We start from the raw sequence: 21,262 nt of genomic DNA, 5'->3' as shown, positions 1-21,262 counted from the left end.
ACGACTTTTCTTTTTATGGCCTAGTTCTCATTAAGGGAGAGTTTATTGGCTGTGTGTGGGTCATTACCTGTGGTAATAGCCTGTTATCAACCCTCAGAAGCTCAAACAAGGGAGGTACTGTACTGCAAGGTTCCCCACTGCGGTGGCTTCAGCATCAGATTTGCCAACTAATGTGGGCAATGGCAAGGGGCAGGAGTCCCACTTACAGTAATAATTTGTGCTTTTTTTTTTCCTCATTAAAAGAATTAAGGAAAGTGAAAACAATAGAGTGGAAAAGTAGATTAAGTAGTATGGATTACCATTTTTATATAGCTCTGTGTGAGAGAGACCAAAGCAGAGGAGGTATGATTTGCTATTTCTTTTCAACGAACTACATATAATGTCAGGGGTGTAATAAAGACACTGTAAAAGTGTTTCCTCTATCCGTTTTTTTTTTTTAGCTGAATTCTGTCAAATCTGAACCACACACTGACAGCTGATAGTGAGGAGTATTGATTGTAGACCACAGTTGAACACTAAAGAGAGAAACGGGCTTTGTGCTGCTGAGTGAATGAAACTGTGTTCTGGAGCTGTCCACTCTGCTGAAACCACTCGAGCCTGTTGTAGATCTTTGCCTGATATTACCAGCTGTTACACTCTTTTTCTTTTCTTTAGAGCAAACCTCTTAACCCGACGACCGGGACACAGTGACACGTGACATTACAGTTCATTTTTCTGACCCAGATGCATTGTGGGAAGAAGTCTCAACGCATTATTTTACCAGACAGGTTTTAAATAAATAAATAAGTTCATTATCACTATAATCACATCCCTCAGTTTTCAAGGGCAATGGATGGCTGCGAGCTGCGTTTGCGGCTGTTGAGTGAAAACTGTGAACTAAGTGCCTTCAACTTTTCCTTATTTATTAGTCATTAAGAGGGCAGAGAGGAAAGTCATATGTATTGTGAAGACTGCTGACGGTGAGTCAAATAGGAGCATGCCTTGGGCTCAGATTCACTAACGGTTTTCACCTACACGTGCATACATACACCCTCTATGTATAATCCTTTCCGGTGCACAAGTGTATGATGCTGCAATTATGTTGATTATTTTGGTACATTGAGCAATATTGACTGTAATCCACAATCCATCTTTGCTTTTTTTGTCCGAATCAGAGGGATAGCAGAGGGTTTGTTAATCAAATCATTTTCTTATTCTATCTCTGCTGCTTCTCCTGCTGAATATTTATAGTTAGGTCTAACAATGAAAATGTTCTTTATACTACAAGTGTTGCTGACATTTTCAGACTTTTTTTCCTCCTCTCTGCACCTTGGAAATAGATAAAGATGAGCCAGAAATCGCTACTCTCAAGTTTATACTTTGCTGATGATCACGTTGAAGTGCCAGTTGACAGACTCAGCATCACTTTATGTCCCCTTAGCAAGCGATTTAATTGCCTTCTTCACAAAAAACCCCTTACAAGCATAAAATTATATTACATCGTTATTTTAGTTACAAGAGTCCTTTTATATATATTTCTACCAGCTCACAGAAATCCCTGAGACCAGGGACCCCGGGCACATGCCCCGTTTGCCCTTGCAGTAATCTGTGCACAGGGAGCAGTTAAGGAGACTAAAAGTCATAATTTAAGACAAAACCATTTTAACCACAAAACCACAACAACTCAAAACCCCTGATGCCACGAACTGCTACAAGCCTGCAAAATCAGGATGTAAAGGCTAAGTTAATGAGCAGTTGATTCAGTGTTTTTCAATAAAAATTGATCAGAACATAATTATGAATTAGAAGTAATTAAAAGTGGTGTCTCGTTTCATGAAGGCCTGCTTCAAGGCAGTTTTCACTTCAAAGCATTGTGCACTTTTCCCCTGATTAAAGAGAATTATTATCAGAATCCGAAAGACATTTCACTGATGTGAAAAACTTTGCATCAACATCTGTAATGTCTTGTTATTTTACAACCCAGTAAGCACAAATTAGAAGACAGGGATAATTTTCAATGAAAAAAAGAGCAAACTTGTTTTTTGTAAACATTCTCTTTATTGCTGTTGAGTAAGACAAACACTTACAGTATACTGGCTTTATATTTAAACAGGTAGAAAATAGGTGTGAGAAGAACAAGAGTGAGAGAGAGAGAGAGTTCATATTATCGATGCCTAGAGAGAAGCACAGAAAGGGATGAAAAGTGAAGCTATATAGTAGCTTCAGTTTAATACTACATACAGGAAGAATCAAAGTGCAGCTGTACATCACAGAGTTTGATGCTACAGCAAACATCAGAGAGTCTGCCTCTGATGCTGACCTCTGTGTAATCATCACCTGCTGTCTGTCACCTGTCACCTCCATCTAACAGCACTGGTGCAACTGGAACAATGCTGCATTGTGTGTAAAAATAAGTATGAAACTAGACTTCACTCGGTTCTGAAAGACTAAAAGGCTACTGAAGTGGAAACTGAAGAATTGTAAAGTATTTATTTGCATGTTGAAGTTAAACTAGTACATCAGTGTTTTTACTGAGCAGTATTCAGCACCTTTAAGTTAGTGAAATCACTTTAAGTGAAAAGTTTATCAAGGTGACTTTACTTGTGCATCTTATTATTGAAACAGACTGTTTTGATAATCAGCCACACGGGAAAAAAAAGGCATTTTTGACTTGTTTATCTGTGTACAATAATGTTAACGGCTGATGAGTAAACTACAGCACATTTATAAATTATGAGTTTGCTTTTATCACATTTCAAGTGAAGACAGTCGTTTCCTATGAACTATGACAAAAAGAGTTTGAGACAGCACATATGATGATGACATGTGGATACTTATCACTTTAGTCAACTCTGGTTGTTTTTAAATGTGCTGTATAAATAAACTTGACTTGACTTATTGGCACAAGTTGAAGTAATATTCTTTTTTTTTTTACCCAACTCAAAATAAATCTGAGTCTGTACCTTATGTAAAGCCTGATATACTTGTGTTTGTCCCTGCCATTGTTTACCATTGTATTCATTTTGCTTTGTTTTGGACATTATTTTCGCTTCCTGTGTATGAGTTAGTAGTTTCTGTTTGCTTCACCTCAAACTCAATCAGAGTTGAGGTTAAACAGTATTTGATCACACTGGAAATCCAGTATTGAAGCTGCTCTGTGAATTTGAATGTATTTATATTTAGCTTTTAAATGGTTTGGTTTTATTCTGTCACAAAACAGCCAACATATAACTTGTCCAAGTATTCACCAAAAAATAAACAAGCAAAAAGACAGATTCATTCAACATTAAACATATGGAAACACAACATAAAAGATGAAACCATAAAAACTATAAGCAGCATGTAACACAAAGTATTATGCATACAAATGAAGCATGACACGTTAAACTTTAATTAGAAGTAATACATAACTTAAATTATAAGAAAAAGAGTCAAACAAACAACCACGGCTCTAAATCCTGAATGTTTTATTTTATTTTTTACTTTGCTTATGAAAAGGAGCAGTTTTCAGTTCGTCTGCTTGCAGACATGCGGTGTGCATCTGAGGTTGATAATTAGTCTCACTCAATCAAACTGAACTCAAGAAATCAACAGTGTGGAATAAACAAACCAGACGTGCTTCTTGTGAATCTGTTTTATTTTTATTTTTTTTCTTCTTTGCTGATGACTGCAAATTGACTGTCTCAAATGTATCTGCAGTGTACTCCATGAAGATTTCAAATATTTTAGCAACAACAAAATCTGTTTCAGTAACACTTGTTTCTTTCTTTTTGTTTGTTTCCTCTTTTCTTGCAGCAAACGGTAGTGAGCTTTTCATCGGCAGTGTCAGGTATGAGGACACCGGAGCCTACACCTGCATTGCCAAGAACGAGGTGGGAGTGGACGAGGACATCTCCTCTCTGTTTGTTGAAGATTCAGCTAAGAAGACCCGTAAGTCCATACAATATTTTTAACTTTTGATATAGAAAATGTAAAATTAACACAGTAACTTCACGATAACATTCAAACATCATCTCTGTCAAACATAAAGCCAAAAAGAGGGATAACATTATAAGTTGGCATAAATCTTTATGACTTGGCTGTCTTGTGCATTGTAAGTAGTGTTAAAGTGATGTAAGTTACATGGAGATGTGATCTCTTAAGATGAAAGCAAAATTGAAGCTTTTTGACAACATGGTTGAATCTGTTAAGCTGTATCTTTGTTTTAGCTTTAGTGTACTGTTCATAAGTCACATAGAGTGGTAGCCATCTTAGAAATCCCCCATTACACATTTCCTGCATTAGTATTGCAGCAAGCACTTGAGCTAATAAGCTGGTGATTCCTCATGCCTTCAGATGGCTGACATAGGGTGAAAAACAAACAGCCCCAGACAATTCATGTTGATAGTTGTAAGCAGTGGTGCAGAACATTTGCAGGAAAGTGGAACTTCTACAACAATTACACCTAACAGCCTGGCATCTTAGTATAAATGCCGAGCTCAAAACTACATGACATCAGCCCTATGATGTCCCGACAAGTGTACAAAACGAAAATTAGTGCAGGCACGGCCATCGCTCTTTTTATCCCGTGTTGTCTCAGAGCATCCAGACATAAAGACTTGCATGTCAAAATTTCACCAATAGGAGCACAAAGCAAAAGAGGAATGTTTTATTTCATTTCAGTAAACATACAATCATTTTACTTTCACGCTCACATCAGGAGCGTTACATCAGATTAATCACACCTGTGGTTGCACCGTCATAGTCTGCACACTTATGTATGCTGCAAAGCCACAAACTTACCCTCATCTATCCACTAACTGGCAAGAAAAAAGACAGAGCCCACTTTCCCTGCCGACTGACGATGAAGAGTTCCTGATAAAACTGTATTTATATAAATAAACATCTGTCGTTGCTGCTCTCAGACATCGGTCCTTTGTACCTTACTGATCACCTGTGTGTGTGAAAGACAGCGAGCTAAGATTGTTCAGGGTCTTCTGTGTAGTCCGCCATGTCTCTTGGTCAAGTCACAGCAAGATTTGTTGACTATATGATAGTCTAATCTGGCACAGTGACCATCTCAAAACAGAAAAATATTGTGCAGTCTGATCCCGGCTTCAGATATACAGAATAAAACTCTACAGAACCATGCCAGGGATACATGAGGGCACTCAGATCTGAGTCATATAAGCACAAATAAAAACACAGTAGATTTATCCCAAATTTTAATAAACTACTGTGTGTGAGAGCAGGACAAAAGCAAAAGGTTTGACGCACTCTCTGGAGAACATCTGAAAACTAGAGAACCTTTTCATCCTTTATGTGATGTGAACTAAAAACACAATCTGACAGGACAATCCAGACGGTGGATTTATGTCTACATGTCTGTGTTTTCATACTGCGAAAGGATCAGTGGATGACTCACTCTCTTCTCTATTCTCACTGTGGGCAGTGTTAAGAGGCTCCACTCCAATTTATGTAGTGATCTCATTGAAATACAAAGTTTAAAAAAAAAAAAAAAAATCAGATCACATACTTCATGTTGCTTTGATATTTGGCCTTTCATTAGATTGCCTCATTCCCTACAAAGAGCTAATCGGGGCCAGTGGAAATTAAACAAAATAAGCTATGACTTGTCTTCTCGCAAGATATTTTGTGATCTCTTGATTTAGGAGGAAATATGGTCCTGTCAACAGCAGCGAGGGACATTTGTAGCTGTCAAATATGTTTTGTCTTGACATGGCGTATGAGAAATCACCTCTGTTTCTTGGGAGATGTGTCTCTCTTTTTTCTTTAGGTGATTTAATGTTTTTCCTTTCTTTTCCTTCCTTTCTCTCTGCGTCTGACTCTGCAGTTGCAAACATTTTGTGGAGAGAAGAAGGTAATACATACAGTTCTCAAACTGCTTTTGTATTCTTGTGAATAAGAAAATGTGGTGGGCGTGTTTTGTAGCTCTTCGGGGCCTGAAGCTTGATATCTACACTTTCCAAGATGTTTACCGTATTGTCCAAAAGAATCACAAAGTTGTTTTCTCTCCAGCAAACCTTTGTTTGTCCAAATCTTGCTCTCTCCCTTGCATGCCCAGAGTGTTTCATCCGTTTGCTGGTGTGCTTTCTAATCTGTTTTTCAGATCACCTGGGGAGGAAACATTTACACACAAGCACGAATTTTAAGTATTTTGCAAATAATACCACAGAGCCAGTGTGGGCTACATGAAAAACAACTTTGTGGTTTTCAGGACTATACAAATCCATCCTATATTTATACTATATATATTCTCACCACATCAACAAGGCTGCAAATACAGTTTTCTGACTGTGCTGGAAAACCCACTGTGGTTTAGAGTACAAAACATATCTAATCTGACATGTATATATATCATCCCCATATACGGTTTACCATTGTGGTTTAGAACAGTGCACAGTGTAAGCATTTTGATTATTTGTGAGCCTTTGAGAGTTGATTTCGGCTCATTGACAGTGTGTGTATTGTGTGTGAGGTAGCGCTTGTATTATGTCTGTATGCATACGTTGGTACATGATTCTTTTCTGACAGCATGTTTTCAACTGTTCTGAGATGCACATTCTGTGTTATAGTGCAAAAAAAAGATGTCTTAACAGCCTGACAAATCAATTGTCATCATAGTTTTTGTCTATGCATGCATCTTGTAAATGATTAAGTGTGTATATGTGCTCATGCTTATTATCTCTGTTCACATGCTGTATTCCTGACAACAGTAATAGCTTGTTGCTGTGATCCATGCTAACTCATCAGCAGCTGTTTACAGACGAGCCTGTGAAACGTCTCCTCAAAGAGGCAGCGCTTTTAATTTGACGCCTCTGGCTACAGTATGTTGTGGACGCGTTGCTGACAAGGCCCTTTGTACCATTGTCAAAATGGCAGGCAGCCACACACTGCCCATCCCCGCTAACATGATAGCATGCTAACAGGAGTCTTGCCGTGTCTCACCTGGCAGGGAAATTGAAATGCCCATCACCAGTGTCAGATAAGACAAGAGCACAGCAGGGATTTGTGCTTTTTATTGCTTTTTTAAATGCATTTTTGTCACCATGTTTTCTGTTTTCCTGTCTTGTCTTCCAGGATTGAGCGTAGGGAATATGTTCTATGTGTTTTCTGACGAGGGCATCACAGTTCTTCAGCCCAGTGAATGTGAGATTCGCAGACACATGAAGCGGACAGAGAGGATTGTTGCTACCTATGTAAGTGCATAGCATGTCTTTTCTTTTGCTATCAAGGTTCAATTTTGCAATAAAATTCAATAGAAATAAACTACATTAAAAAATATCCATGTCAGATAATGAGTAGCCTATACTTCAGTTTCAAGCTTTGTCCATATTTCACTAAATAGATTTCAGGAGCTGTTTGTAACTGCTGAGCATCTATTTATGTAGAAGGATGACATTTAGTGTACATTTTTACATTAGGAGAGGCATTCACTCATCAAATCAGGTACACCGCTAAGAGCATCTTACAATAATAGATCCTAATTAGGTTGTTGTACCTTAATCCAAACAACCACTGCAAGGTACCAGGTGATATGTTATTGAAAGGTAGAGTCAGTAATTCTGCTTGATCAATCATGTGTGAGTCTAAATGTAAACAAGACAAAAGGTACATTTTTCTCTAGAACTATGTTACAATCTCGTCATGCTGATATTCTCTGAAAGGATTGACATCGTCACTGATTTTAAATATCTCAGCATGGTACTGGATCTAAATTTAAACTTTAAGAAACATGTTAAAAAATGGTTAAAACCATAAAGTACAACTTAGGGAATTTTAGACATATTAGAAACTGTCTCTCTTTGAACGAAGCCAAGATATTTATCCTTTCCCTTATGTCTAATTGCATTACATGTTGGGGGCAGGCTGGAGAAACAGCCATAAGACCTCTTGAGTCTTTATACAAACAAACTTTGAAAACTCAAAAAAGAAAAGCCAATGTATTTGCATCACTGTAGGGTACTGGAGAAATACAATTTACTGAGCTGTGAGAATTTTAGATTGTTTTCAAATGTGTGTCTGGTTTATGAAATTTTAAATGGTTTGGCACCTCCTCCACTATGTGATTTTGTGTACACTCACTCAGTAAATTCCATTAGATCCTCCATAATATCCTCTATATGAGATTGTGCCATACCATTTCGCCGCACAGCATTATGGCAATCAGCTTTCTCTGTAATAGCCACAAATCAATGAAACACCTGCCTGATGATGTGAGGAGCTGCAGCTCTATCAGCACGTTCAAAACCAACATAATAAGTCTGTTAAAAGCTGCTCAGCTCTGCGCTCACTGATTTCTTGATATTCTATCTTATGGTCTTAATGACTTGCTTTTATTTGACAAGCATACATTTGTAAAGTGCTATTGTGTTTAGTTTTCTATTGCGTGTCTTGTGTGTTCTTGTTTGTATGTTGTTTTTACTCTGTACTGTTTGTTATTTGCTCTGACCTGCAAAGGGACTACAGATGCAAATTAGCTCGAAGCTATAATCTGGTACGATGCATCAAATGGTGACATTTATGTTTGAGCTGTACACTGTCCCTTTTAAATAAAATAAAAAAATCAATAAATAAATTTAAGGGGCAGAGCTTCTGAAGGAGCATGAAGAGAGGGGTGTATTTGTTTGGGTGTTAAGTTCAAATATCAACAATCTCTCTCCAGAATGACTGACTCTACCTTTAAAGGAAAAAAGGGTACCTATTAGAATCTTAACGTCCATCTATTTTATCTTATCTTACATCTACTATAGTTATTCAGTGGAGTGTGAAAGGAGATTGTTACTAAAATGAAGGTTATTCCTCCTTTCTCTTCCCTTCCTGTTGTTAGAGTGGGGTTCCTCACCTCACTAAATGTAATGGGATTACTTGTGTCCATTAGTCAACAGCTCGCACCAATATAGACTGTATAGAGTCTATGCTACAGACCCCAAGGTTTTTAATCCACTATAAAACATTCTTCTACCAGGGCAATAGGCTTTAGAAGGTAAAAGTTGCTTGTTCCTCTGAGGGATTTGGGTTTTCCAGGATGCTGTAATTGTATTAGCAATCAATACAAACTCAATAAGCCATGTGTTAGCCAGTTCTTGATGTAAACAGCAGTTTCTCCACTTTGGTGAGGTGGAAACTCGTGTGTGTGTGTGTGTGTGTGTGTGTGTGTGTCTGTGCGCACGCATTTTTGTTACCTCATTCAGACCTTTTCCGGTATAAACACTGACCTTGTCAGGACCAGAGGTCCTCATGGGGACCAAAGCCTGGTCCTAATGAGGCAAAATGTCATTTCTGAGGTCCTGGTTGAGGTCAGGGTTTGGGTTAGGCCGTCCACAGTGAATGGAAGTCAATGCAGTGTCCTAACAAGGACACATAATTATATAAATAATAATACTAAAGTATCATTTGGTTGAAGCATGCAGTGTTTGAAATCAATATCATGATATTAACAAGAATATTTTTTCAGTATAGATATATATCACCATAAGTGCTGATAATGGATTAATTAGTAAGGTAAAAAAAAATGAAACATTTGCTTATTCCAGCTCCTCAAAAGTGAGGATTTGAATATTTTCTCTGTTATATATTGTTTAAATTGAATATCTTTGGACTTTTTTAAAGACGTCACCTTAGGCTCTGGAAACTTGTGATGGGAATTTGTCTCAATTTTAAAAACTAAATCATTCCCAATTAATTGGAAAAATAGAATCAATGATGAAAAGAGCCAGCGTTTGGAAACTTTACCCCAATATGGCAAAAAATTACCATGTAAACAGCAACATCTACACTTCGAATCCAGCTGGAGACCTTTGTTGCATGTCATTCCCCTCTTTATCTCTCCCCACATTTCCTATCTGACTCTGGACTGTGCATCATCAATAAAAAAGGGAAAAATGGCCTGAAAAACAATCTTATAAAAAAATATTACAGCTGACAGAATTTTTCCACGTGGTAAACAAGAACCTCAATCTCTACTTAAAGTTTTTAATTACAGCTTACAGTAAAAAACAAATTTTGTACAGAATTAAATGTAAAATGATACCATTTGATCAAATCATCACAATACAATGCCAATGATATGGTAGATCAACCATAACTTTGGATTACTGCCCAGACCTAATCATTGGTGATGGATGATCGAGTAAATGCACCATACTGCTGATGTATGACGTACCAGTAAATCCTGCCAACCTTTTCCTCCCTCCAAGGCTCTCCTTCACGTCTCCCATCATCCTCTTTGTTCTCTGTTGGTTCTTCCCAGGAGGAGATGTGCCCTAAAGGTGAGGGGGTGTCACCTCAGCACTGTGTGTGGTCCTCCGCAGTCAACATCAGGGATAAGTACATCTACGTGACCCAGCCCCTCCAGAGCCGACTGCTGGTTGTCGATATCCAGGCACAGAAGGTGGTGCAGGTGGGTGAAGCAGGGATCAGACCTGTCACAACACACCAAAGTATAGTCTCTCAAAAGCTCAGAAAATATTAATCTATAAATTAGTGACTGACATTTTAAAGCCTCTGTAGGAAAATTTGCATGTTAACAACTCCAAGTGATAAAAAGAGAGGAGAGTTCAGCACCCAAAATTATGTCAAATGAGAAAAAACCAACTACAGGTCTTTCTCAGGCAGGATTTGCCTCTTTGCTCTGATTCAGTGTGCTGGTAGTCCTTCTCTCATATTTTAGTTTTTTTTGCATCCAGTACCTATCCCACTGACGCCTCTGTTTCATTTCAAATGAGAAATGTTAACAGCTTGAATCTAACTTCTGCGTCATTGGTCCAAGTTTGTTTTTCTATAGTCAGCATCCAAACAAAGTTAGAATGAAATAACAGTCTAGTATTACAATTTGTCTTACATTAGTGTACCTCAATACTGGGTCTAACTAGCTGTGATACAAGCACAATACTGCTCCTTTATTTGCTCCTACATGGATCACCAACTGGTGAGTAAACATGTAGCTTTAGCATCAGTCTTTTAACATAACATGAATGTAGCCATCAAGTGCGTATTTAAGAACCTTTTACAGGGTTCTCTTAAGTCAATGTTTTCACTCAAATCACAGGGTTAAAATTAATTAGCTAGCTAGCTAAAGCTGATCAAATCTGCTAATGACAGGTGTCATTTCAGCCAGTTAAAAAATGAGAAGCTGCCTTTGTCCACCTCTGTCTGAAATCAAGGATCTATTTTTTTCAAATATTATTATGCATTTCGGTGGACAGCTTGACAAGTGTAGCAACAATAGCTAAGGGGGGCTTAGCACAGGGTCAATTATGTGAGGGTTGACATTTTAATCTATTTACTTGACGATTTAGGATGATAAAACAAATATATATTGTACATCCATACATCCATGTAACCAGTGTTGTGGGTACATTTGGAACATATTTAATCACCAACTGCATTCGATTCAACTTGCCACGCTATTGAACTGCCACTGATGTAAGAAGACCACATGCAAGGTAAAATAAATCAAATGCACCTAAAGCGCTTGAAACAATATGGTGCCCAGGTGGGTGCTGGCTGCCTCGCCATTCATCTTGCCTGTAACGGCTGTTTAGAGACTGAATCCCACTGGGGTTCTTCCCAGGGTCAGCATCATTTATACTGAGGTACAGGATGAGAGGAAATAGGCCTAACTCAAGGAGAAGGAGGCGGGAGAGTGGGGGGGGCAAGTGAAAGTCTGAGTAAAGAGAAGGAGAGAAACGCCAAGCTCAAAAGAATGTCATTATGATCCTGTAGATCACTTGAAGGAAACTGAAGGTTAGATATTTATAAATACATATAATATGTTATTATATGTTGCGACCGGCTTGAAAACTCTTGTACTTTTGTAAATACTGTCACTTGTTTGACATTTAACAACTTTTTGTTTCAAAATGACAAGATGTTTCCTTGACTGTTTTTGATGCAAAATGATATTAATTGTCTGAATGTTCATCTTTTTTTTTTTAATCCAAAATATAGTCACAACAAAAGCGTTGGCTAAAAGAGAGGTGATATAATGAAAGGAGAAACAGAGGTGTGTTCTGGCATTTACAGTAAGACATTCTCACAACATCTAAAGTTCAGGTCATGGCTTTTGGTTTATTGCTGCCCCCTTTTCTCTCTTACTCCATTCAACACTGTAAAACTACTTCTTTTGTTCGAGCTAACCCTCTCTCTCTTTTCTGTCTCTCTCTCTCTCTTTCTCAAAGACCCTCTCTGGCCTCTGGGTGCAGGAGGTTAATGCATCCTCCCTCCATCTCTTTTTGTTATCTCAAAGTTCTTTTTTTTTAACAAAGTACATTTGTAGTTTCTTTTCAACAATGGCTTTTAGAAAAAGAGAGAAGATGGAAGACTGCAATGAATGCACTTCGTCCACAAACACATAATAGAACGATGAACCAAACAAAGGCTTTTATTTTGTAATGGTAAAGTCAGACTGTTGAATAATTATCCTCATAGAGATCAAATTTAGAGATCAGGAGGACATGCCTACGTAGGACAAGCATGGTCACTGTTGGGAAATCCTCAATCAAATCAAAATTTTGGAGAAAAACACAATAGATGTCTCCTAAATCATAGTGTCATCTAATGAAAAAAGGAGAAATTTGAAAAATCCTTTACTATTCTTGGGTCCTTTATCAACATGTTTTTGCTCACTGTGGTAGAAAGTTGCCTCGTGCACCTTTTTAAAAAATGCTCCATACTTTTCTCAAAGCTTCAGTCTTGATTCCCAGCAGACGACAGATGAAGGCCATAAACATGTGGAGAAGCCATACAAATAAAGGCTTTCATGCTTTTTCATGCTGTTGCATGCAAGGAAATGGCACCTTTTGTTATCTATCCCAACAAAGGGATCTAACCTCGACTCTGATGTGTCAGACCTGTGCCAGATACACTAAGCCTCCCACTGGGTCTGAAAACAAACAACACATCGGCTAATTAAAAAGAAAGCCAGATGGCAAAAATCCTCTGGTTATGTAGTCACTTTAACTTACTCTGGTGCTTTCTATTGTGCTGCTGTAAATCCCTAAGAGGCAGCCTGCAGTTGTCATCAAGGCTTTTTCTTTTGAGACCTTCTGAGACCAAATAAAAATCTTTTTGCAAGCAGTTTCAAAAATGATTTATGTTCTATGAAGTAAAAAGATATTCTGGTTTCCCGAAGGATGAAATTGGTAATCAGCAACACCTTTGTGTATTTTGGCTCCCGTTTTGGCAATAAAATCTCTCATTGCTGTGAGATTTCGATTTGAATCTCCTGATAATCAAACCACACATCCAATACTATAACATCTATTGTCTGGGATTTTTCTGTCAACCCATAGTGGCTATCAAATCTTTTTAATTGAATCTGGATCAGGTTTCGAATCTGCTTATGGAATCTCTTCAAATTTTTCATCAAATCTAATTAGCTTTCAACATTTGCAAGTCAATCAAGTTAAAAAGAACTAAAACTAAAAGATTTGCTGACTGAGAAGGCAGAAACAGTGTGAGTTGTAGCAGCAGAGGATGTGAAATGCTGATAAAATATGTATCTGACACGAACAGCTGAAGCCTCACCTTATTTTTCATGAGCTGCTGGCTGCAAATACTGGAAGTCCTGATTCAGAAGTTAATAAGCTTAAATTATTGATATGATGTGCATCAAAATTTAATTGGGAGATTCTCCTGAAACATGACTCGATCAGTTAGATCATTTCCTTTGAGAAGATTCGTCACTCCAAACAAGACTGTTGGTCTTGTTAAACTAGAGAAATGAGAAGCTGCGAGCTGAATTTGAGAGAAGATACAAAAGGTGGTTTGATAAGAGATTCATTAGGGTTAGAGCTCAGCAAATCTGTGTATTTTGTCAACCAGGATCTAAAATAAATAACTGCTAAATTTGCAGATATTTTTCTGTTTACTGTTAACAGGCAAAACACTTTTTTTTTTTCTTGAAACAGCAAATGTGAAAACTTTTATGCACTCAGAAAGTTGCTCAAATCCTGTGGACCGGCCTCAGCCGTACCTCTGCTCTCATCATGTAGGAAGCTAAACACATACAAATGTTAATTCACACATGCAGTCCTCCATCTCCACATACTGTACATGCACACATGCTGAGTTGACACTTGGCTGACCAGTGGAGAGCAGAGGGCCGGACCTCCCATTACTGAACACAGAGCTTGTGGTCTCGCTCCACTGGTGAGGGTGTCAGCAGCTCCCTGTCCACCCAGCCAGAAGCAGGGTAATGGATTGTGTTATTCCTTCCTGTTGACATTGCAGCAGACCTGACTTTGAGTACACTCCCTCGACCCCCCCCCCCCCCCCCCGCTATCTGTCTGTCCTCTTTTTTCCTTCCTTCCCTTTTCACTGTAAGTTATTTTCTCAGTTCTGTCCGTTCTTTTTACCTGATGTGTGTCAGATATTCTCACAAAAACCACTCAAGTGAACATGCTGTACACTTTTTCCTTTACCTTCTACATCATCTTAGGCATCTACACCTGTGTTTGGTAGATGAAGGATTATTTGGTTAGCAAGTTTGGGTCCGAGACCCGTAGTCCATGCATACTGTAAATCTCTTCTCATTGGGTTTACTGCTTGTTACTTACCTCAGCAAGATCCATTTGTTTTGCTCTCATTCATTAAATCAGTTGCTCTCTTTCATACTGGTGGCAGCGAGTAAAGCTTTAAGGGTCTTGCCAAACGGCTCTTAGTCCAACCAGTTGTCAAGACTTACTGTTTGATTAGCAGTACTATTAAAAAGGACTGGAGACCAACAGGAACTAGCTGATAATGATCGTGATCATTTACATTTTGTCATTTGGCATTTATTCAAAGCGACTTACAAGCGAGGCAAGACAATCAAGTATTAAAAGACAGTGACTCATAAGAGCTGTGGTACAAATTCTCAAGTAGCTATGAGCACTAGACAGAAGTTTTGTTTGTTTGTTTTTTAGTTTTTTAATTAAAGTAAGAAATGACTGGAAGTAGTGCAACAATCAACAAAGTATTAAAAGTTAACAGTTGGTGTTCACAGAAGAGCTGATTTTGTAGGCGTTTCTTGAATGCACCAACAGAGTCAACAGACCATATGGAGCTGGGTAGCTCATTCCACCATTGTGGAACCACAAACAAAAAAGTCTGGATTGTGATTTCGCAACAGGCAGTGATGGTATTACCAGACATTGTTCATTTGCAGACCAGAGTGGACGAGAGGGGAATGTAGGAGGGCGATATTCAGCAATATTACTAAACATTGTGACTGAGATATGACCTAAGTGCAACATTTTACAGCTGAAAAGTAAACTTGTCAAACAAAGAAATGTTTGTTTATATATTGTGATTTCCTGTTTCCCTATCAGCAAAATAAATTGATCTTACTTACAGTATTACTTTGTCAATATTCATCATTTAACAGCTTAAATGTTTTGTTTTTATATAAATATCAGCTGGGCTTCTGTGAGATTTCAGCACCATGGACAGAGCTTTAACTCTATTCAATTCAAGAACAATTTGTTTTATCTTTTCCCCCCTTTCTCTCTCTTCTCTCTTCTAGGAAGTAGCAACAGATCCTTTCCCAGTGAAGATGCTCTATGACAAGTCACATGATCAGGTGTGGGTTCTAACGTGGGGTGATATGGACAGAACACACCCAACACTTCAGGTATGTCTGTTTTGTGTGGGCCTGTCGCACTATAAAGCTCTCTCAGGTTTATAGAGGTTTAGCTTTGTTCTTTGCAGTGGCTCCTCCACAATGACAAGCTAAACAGCTGCAGTAGACAGTAGTATTTAATGATGTTGGGTAAACTGGACGGTGGGATGAAGGAAGTAAAAGGACTGAGTGCTTGCTTGTTACTGATTAGGAGACACTTTGTTTTGTCTCCTGGACACAAAACTTCATGTTAGTGTGCGTAACCAGAATCTCATTTTGGAAAATTTGATGAATCTGTTTATTAAAGGACAGGAAGTTCACCTCTGTTGCTTCCTCATTTTAAAATTATATTGGTGATCACTTTAAAGCCAGCCTAGTGCAGCTTTGAAAGCACAAAATAGCCCTTTTTTATTATTGTCTTATTTTTTCTCCCTACACCTGCTTTTGTTTTGTGCGCATTTGTGAACTCTGAGGAGTGATTATCTTCCTGGGAGAATATAATCTATATAAGTTGTAGAAAGTTCACCAAGCGAGGGACACAGTGCCTCATAACTAATTGGGCTCCGTTGTGTACCCGCGTCCCTGTTTATGTGGTAAGTATTTGCTCGACAACTAATCTATGTATGTTTTAGAGCATTTACCAAGCCAGCAAAACAGCAATTCACAGCTGCAGTGCTGTCGACTTGTGCCCGGCGTCCCTTTGGACCACTGGTGTTGGAGGCTTCACAAATGAGAAATGATCACAGGTGCGGTTGTATTTAATCCACCTCGAGGGATTGGGTGAGGCGAGGGAAGAGAGAGGAGGATGCAGAGAAGGTCAAGGAGGTGGAGGGGAGGGGAAAGGGAACAGAGCTGGTACCCGTGGGGAGAGGTGTGGTGCTGTTTTTTATGGGGCCAGTATTTATATGTGTGCGTGTGTTTGCCTGTGCAACAGTAGAGGACACTGCCATGAGTAAAGACACCAAGGGATCCCATAGTAATCTCTGTAATAGACACAGACATGTTTATTGTTCTGCTTTGTCCCATTGGAGGGAAGGATCCCATTATAATCGTGTGAGGTGTTGTGTTCGGTCTTTACTGCTCGGGGATATGCTGTGTCTATTCATTATGGGGATTGCAGAGGGATGATACACTCTCAAAATTATGATTCTTCAGAGGATCTTTGGAGTGAAATTACTCATTTTATATTCAGACAATCACTTGAATGCATAAATGATTTTTTTTTTCTGGTGCTGTTTGTGTTATTGGTTTTGAACTCTGGTGGCTCCATATAAATGTTTAATTGTTAATCGCTGGTTGTGTAGCCGTTAATGGTACTGCAGTCGTGTGGCAAATGGTCCTACAATTAATGCCTCCTTATGATGTTACAATGCTTCCAATTTGCACAATCACCTCCAGATTTTTTAAAGCAATTTTAACTGTAGTGTAGGTTGTTTTTGATCAAAGGGTGTCACTATGGACTGGCAACAAAAAGACAACTGATTGTGTGGGTTTTTACAGTTTCTACGGCCACATAGAGACTGCTCTGTGCAGTTTAGTGATTTTTCTTCATAGAGTGCAGTTGTACCAGCAGGGGATTGTTTCTGTGTAGTTGTCTTAGTTAAGGTGCACACTCACAGGACTGATATTGGAGTGTTTTCAAGTGTTTTCAAACATGTATCAAATGTTGTAGTCTTAAATGAAGCAGAAAATTCTATGAAAAGGTGTTTTTCATCACAGACAAAACCATTTTTGCCTCATCTCATTTGCAACTATCAGAGTACAGAAAGCAGCTTTACATAACATATCTCTCTATTGTGACTGCTCCCTGAACTGTAGAAACACATTTTTGTCACATTATTTTTCATTTTCATTTTACTCATTTCCCCTCTTCCTGCAGTCATTCAGGAGTAATGAATAATTAGAGAGCAGGGCATGAATCACTCAAAAATGCAATTGCAGGGAAACCGCATAATGGATTGGAGGCCACATGGATCACACCACAAATAAATGGTCTGATAATGTCATTATCATTTGGACTGAAAGTAATTGACCTGTTCAGCAGCAGCCTGTCGCTACCAGAGGCAGCGCTTCGCTTCAGCAGATCATACATGTGTATGAGTGTGTGTCTGTGTGTTTGTGCATGTTAATTTGTGCCCTCGTGATGTGTAAATTTGTGTTGTGTGAGCGTGTGTAGGTGTGCGTTCAGCTCGGTGTGTGGGGTAATTCTAAGCAGCCAAGTTCTAGGATGGCTCAATATCTCTGTGTAAACATCAGAGGGAGTGTGATTGTCAATTCATTAGAGAAGACAAATGGAAGAATCTCTGCCGGGCAAAGAGAGACGTGGCCTTTCAGACTGTCAGTCCAGTCTGCGTCTACGTGCCAGGAAAATATTCAACTCATGGGCACATTGTTTTTCTCTGCACATGCACACAGTGTTCCCCATCTGTTTTTCCCCATTTAGCTCTTTTCCGTTAACCAAATATATGTTTAGAGACGGATAATTACTATGAATTAAATCCTTACTATTACAACAGTTTGACACAATACAAAACAAAGCTGGTTAAATCATCTCCGTCTTTTACAGGAAAAATATTTTAAATCTTTTCATAAATAGGCACTTCTATCATAATGCTGCTTATTATGCTTTTTGTTTTCTTTCTTTTTATCCTAGTTTTCTTGTGTTTTGTTGATTATTTGCATTTGTCTGTATAACGACACATTATTTGTAGACATTAGTTCTCAGTGTATCACCTGAAAATGTTAGTCTATGCAGGTAGGGATGGGTAGCAGTTAAAAATTTTAGATACATGTGGCGATACAATACCTGAATTTCGGTACTGATACTTTAGGAGTATAAAAGTGTTTTTTCTACAAAACCCTTTTTTTAATTTAACTAAAGGCAAACTCCTCAAATGTTGTCGAAATACAGCTGCACAAGAACTTAGCATGAAACACAGTCTGAAATTGATTTATTGATTGATTTTAATTGGCGTGCTGGTGGTTAAGACACATACTATATAAACACAATGTGCCTGGTTCGATTCAAGCCACAGGATGTTAGTCGCATGACGTACCAACTCTCTCTGTCCCCCAATTAGTAAATATCTGAAAATCTGACCAGACATGCGATGCCAACTTTTACTACTTAACAGTTTTCTATACTCAGCGTTGAGGTCAGGCCATTGTGTGACAGTAAAACTAATGAAATCCATTTTGTGTATTTGACACAACTATCTGATCTGTACATCAGCAAATAGTAGTCTCTGTACTTTCTCTCTTTATGCACACATTTACATATCTGTGATATACAACATGCCTCAAGGTGTTAAAACACAAAGTATTAACTGAAGTATTGAAATTCGACATTACATTGCATTGATCTTGAGCAACAAACCTCCGACTCTTCCAGGGAATTCAAACTGTGCTTTATGGTTCCCCAGGAGCAACAAGATAAGTAATTCTGACTGTAAGCATATAAAATGCACTGCACAGGGATAATTTGTAAGATTTATTGCATTTCCTAAATGACACAAATACATGAGGAACTCTATCTCATTTGGATGTTCTGTAGTTTTTTTGGGAAAGTAAAAAAAAAAAAAAAAGCTACTCAAGGCCTCGGGAGAGTGAATGTTGTTGAAAAGCAAAAGCTACTCAGTCAGAACCAAATCCCCTTCAGGTATTAGGGCAGCCAGCGAGGCAGGGGCAGAGTAAAACTCAATTGGGCCTCGTTGCTGAGTGTGTGGATATGAAATCCAAGGATGAGCAATGACAAAGGGAAGCCAGTGGCATTAAGTTGAGAGCACCTGCAGCCCTGGAGACCACAGCAGCTGCCTAATAATACATGAGCGATACTACATTGAACCTCATTAACTACTGTCATTGTATTCTGCAACTGTTGTAATGACGCTTTTTTTTTTCAAACGAGGATTCTTTTCATGTCTTGCAAGAAGTGAGAAACCACCTGATCTGTTTTGTTAAAAATAGATAAGAAGAAAGTCAGGAGGATCAAGAAAGAGAGAAAGCTTTTGAGGAGTATTGCAGCAATGTAGCTAAAGCAACAGCACAGCAACTTAAACTGCTATTTTTATTTCCTTGCATTTGATAGCTCTGAGGAAGGAGTGTGGAGTCTGGCCCCCCCACTGGGCATCAGGTAGAGGTTCAGCTTTAATGGTGAAGGCATACACATCAAAATAGATTTTACACTCAGTTCTTTCTTTCTTAAAAATGTTCTATATGCTCTCTAGCAACATTTGTCGAGGTGTCTAAACGTAGAATCGCTTCATTGAGCCAAGTTTCTCTGAGAATATAAAGTAGAGTGTGTAAAATGAGAAGAAAAAGAACTGGTTTTACACAGGAAGTGGTAGCTGCTTTGAACAAATGCACACATGTGCGCCACGTAAACATGTACTTCCCATAAACCACTTTGCACGTCCTTGACTGTGACCTGATCATGCAGGCATGCATGATGAAGCGTGTGTCACGGACAAGGCGGTACATCGGGAGCCCATCAAAAGTGGACGCACATCCTCCCCTGCACTTTAAAAAAACATGCTGATTCAGTGCCAGGTGTATGACATGAGAGATGGGGCATTTATTGGGGCGTGTGTTCCTAACACAACCATCACTGAATAAGATGCTTTATCAGACAACGGAGGTGGGGCCACTTTTCATCAGCTCAAGTCATGTACTGTAGATGTTTATCAGTTCAAGGATAAATGAGCATGTCACCTGGACAAGCTCTGGCTGTTAAGATTTGAGATATGAGTGTTTATCATATTTACAGGAACTAGCAACAGGACACAAAAGGTCACAGGTTTGCCTATCTCAGTGGTCATAGTTTGGTGTATGAGCAGTACAATTAACTATAGCTGAGGGTTCAAAATTCATATTTTTTCTTTAAATGTAGAAGTGGCTCTAAGAATGGACAGAAATTATGTCTTATTTATTGTTTTGATGGTATTTTACCTTCCCAATGACCAAAAGTGAATGTTTTAACACAAACTGTGACCTTGTCTTGTTCTCATTAATATAAAGCACTACAGTCAGCTCAACAACAAGTGCAGATACTCTATCTTTATTTTCCTATTGAACCCAACTGTGTGGTTAGATTTATATTAGCTTATATATCACATATATTTGTGTCTGCTCATATGGCATCTGATGAGTAACAAGATATCCAAGATCAGTGCCTATCTCGGTCACAATCATTATAAAAAAACACATATTAAGGATCTCTATCAAAAATGCTTATGTAATGTGTTCGTTTAGAAAAAAAATGAATATCCGCCGATATAGCATTATCGGATATTAAAAACTGTCAAATACCTGTATTGTTATCAACCTCAAAAATCCAGGATCAGTCGAGTTATAGTTAGTTATAGGAATGGACAGTAGTACAGTCATCATCCTCTGTGGAGATGTTCCTACTTCAGAGAGAAATTATTTTAATTCTCTATGATAGAAGATATCTGCAGCAAAATTATGATGTTAGGGCTGAAAAGCCACTGAAATATGATTTGTGTCCAATTAACTGTGTGAGATTACAAATAATTTTTAACAATGATTTTTGGTTTATTGTGCAGTTTTTCATGTTCCAGAAAGACAAAGATTCTAGCAACCGCAATTATTTCTTTAAAATTTATCAAAAGATTGTTCTTTGGTAGAAATGTTCAAATGCACATCATCTAAATTTCTTGG

General features: G+C 38.3%; 1 protein-coding gene across 3 annotated transcripts in view; it reads left to right on the top strand.

The window, feature by feature from the left end:
* fstl4 (follistatin-like 4) overlaps nt 1-21,262 on the top strand; it is a 236,541-nt gene that overhangs the window by 210,634 nt on the left and 4,645 nt on the right. For all 3 annotated transcript variants that reach the window (XM_067608578.1, XM_067608577.1, XM_067608579.1), the window contains 5 exons: nt 3,775-3,909; nt 5,813-5,839; nt 7,060-7,178; nt 10,232-10,381; nt 15,488-15,595. In XM_067608578.1, coding sequence (XP_067464679.1) covers nt 3,775-3,909; nt 5,813-5,839; nt 7,060-7,178; nt 10,232-10,381; nt 15,488-15,595 — 539 coding nt within the window. The remainder of the gene's footprint in view (nt 1-3,774; nt 3,910-5,812; nt 5,840-7,059; nt 7,179-10,231; nt 10,382-15,487; nt 15,596-21,262) is intronic.

This window comes from Thunnus thynnus, chromosome 13 (assembly GCF_963924715.1).
Source record: "Thunnus thynnus chromosome 13, fThuThy2.1, whole genome shotgun sequence".
Taxonomy (NCBI): domain Eukaryota; kingdom Metazoa; phylum Chordata; class Actinopteri; order Scombriformes; family Scombridae; genus Thunnus; species Thunnus thynnus.
This window is presented reverse-complemented; position numbering and strand designations above follow the sequence as displayed.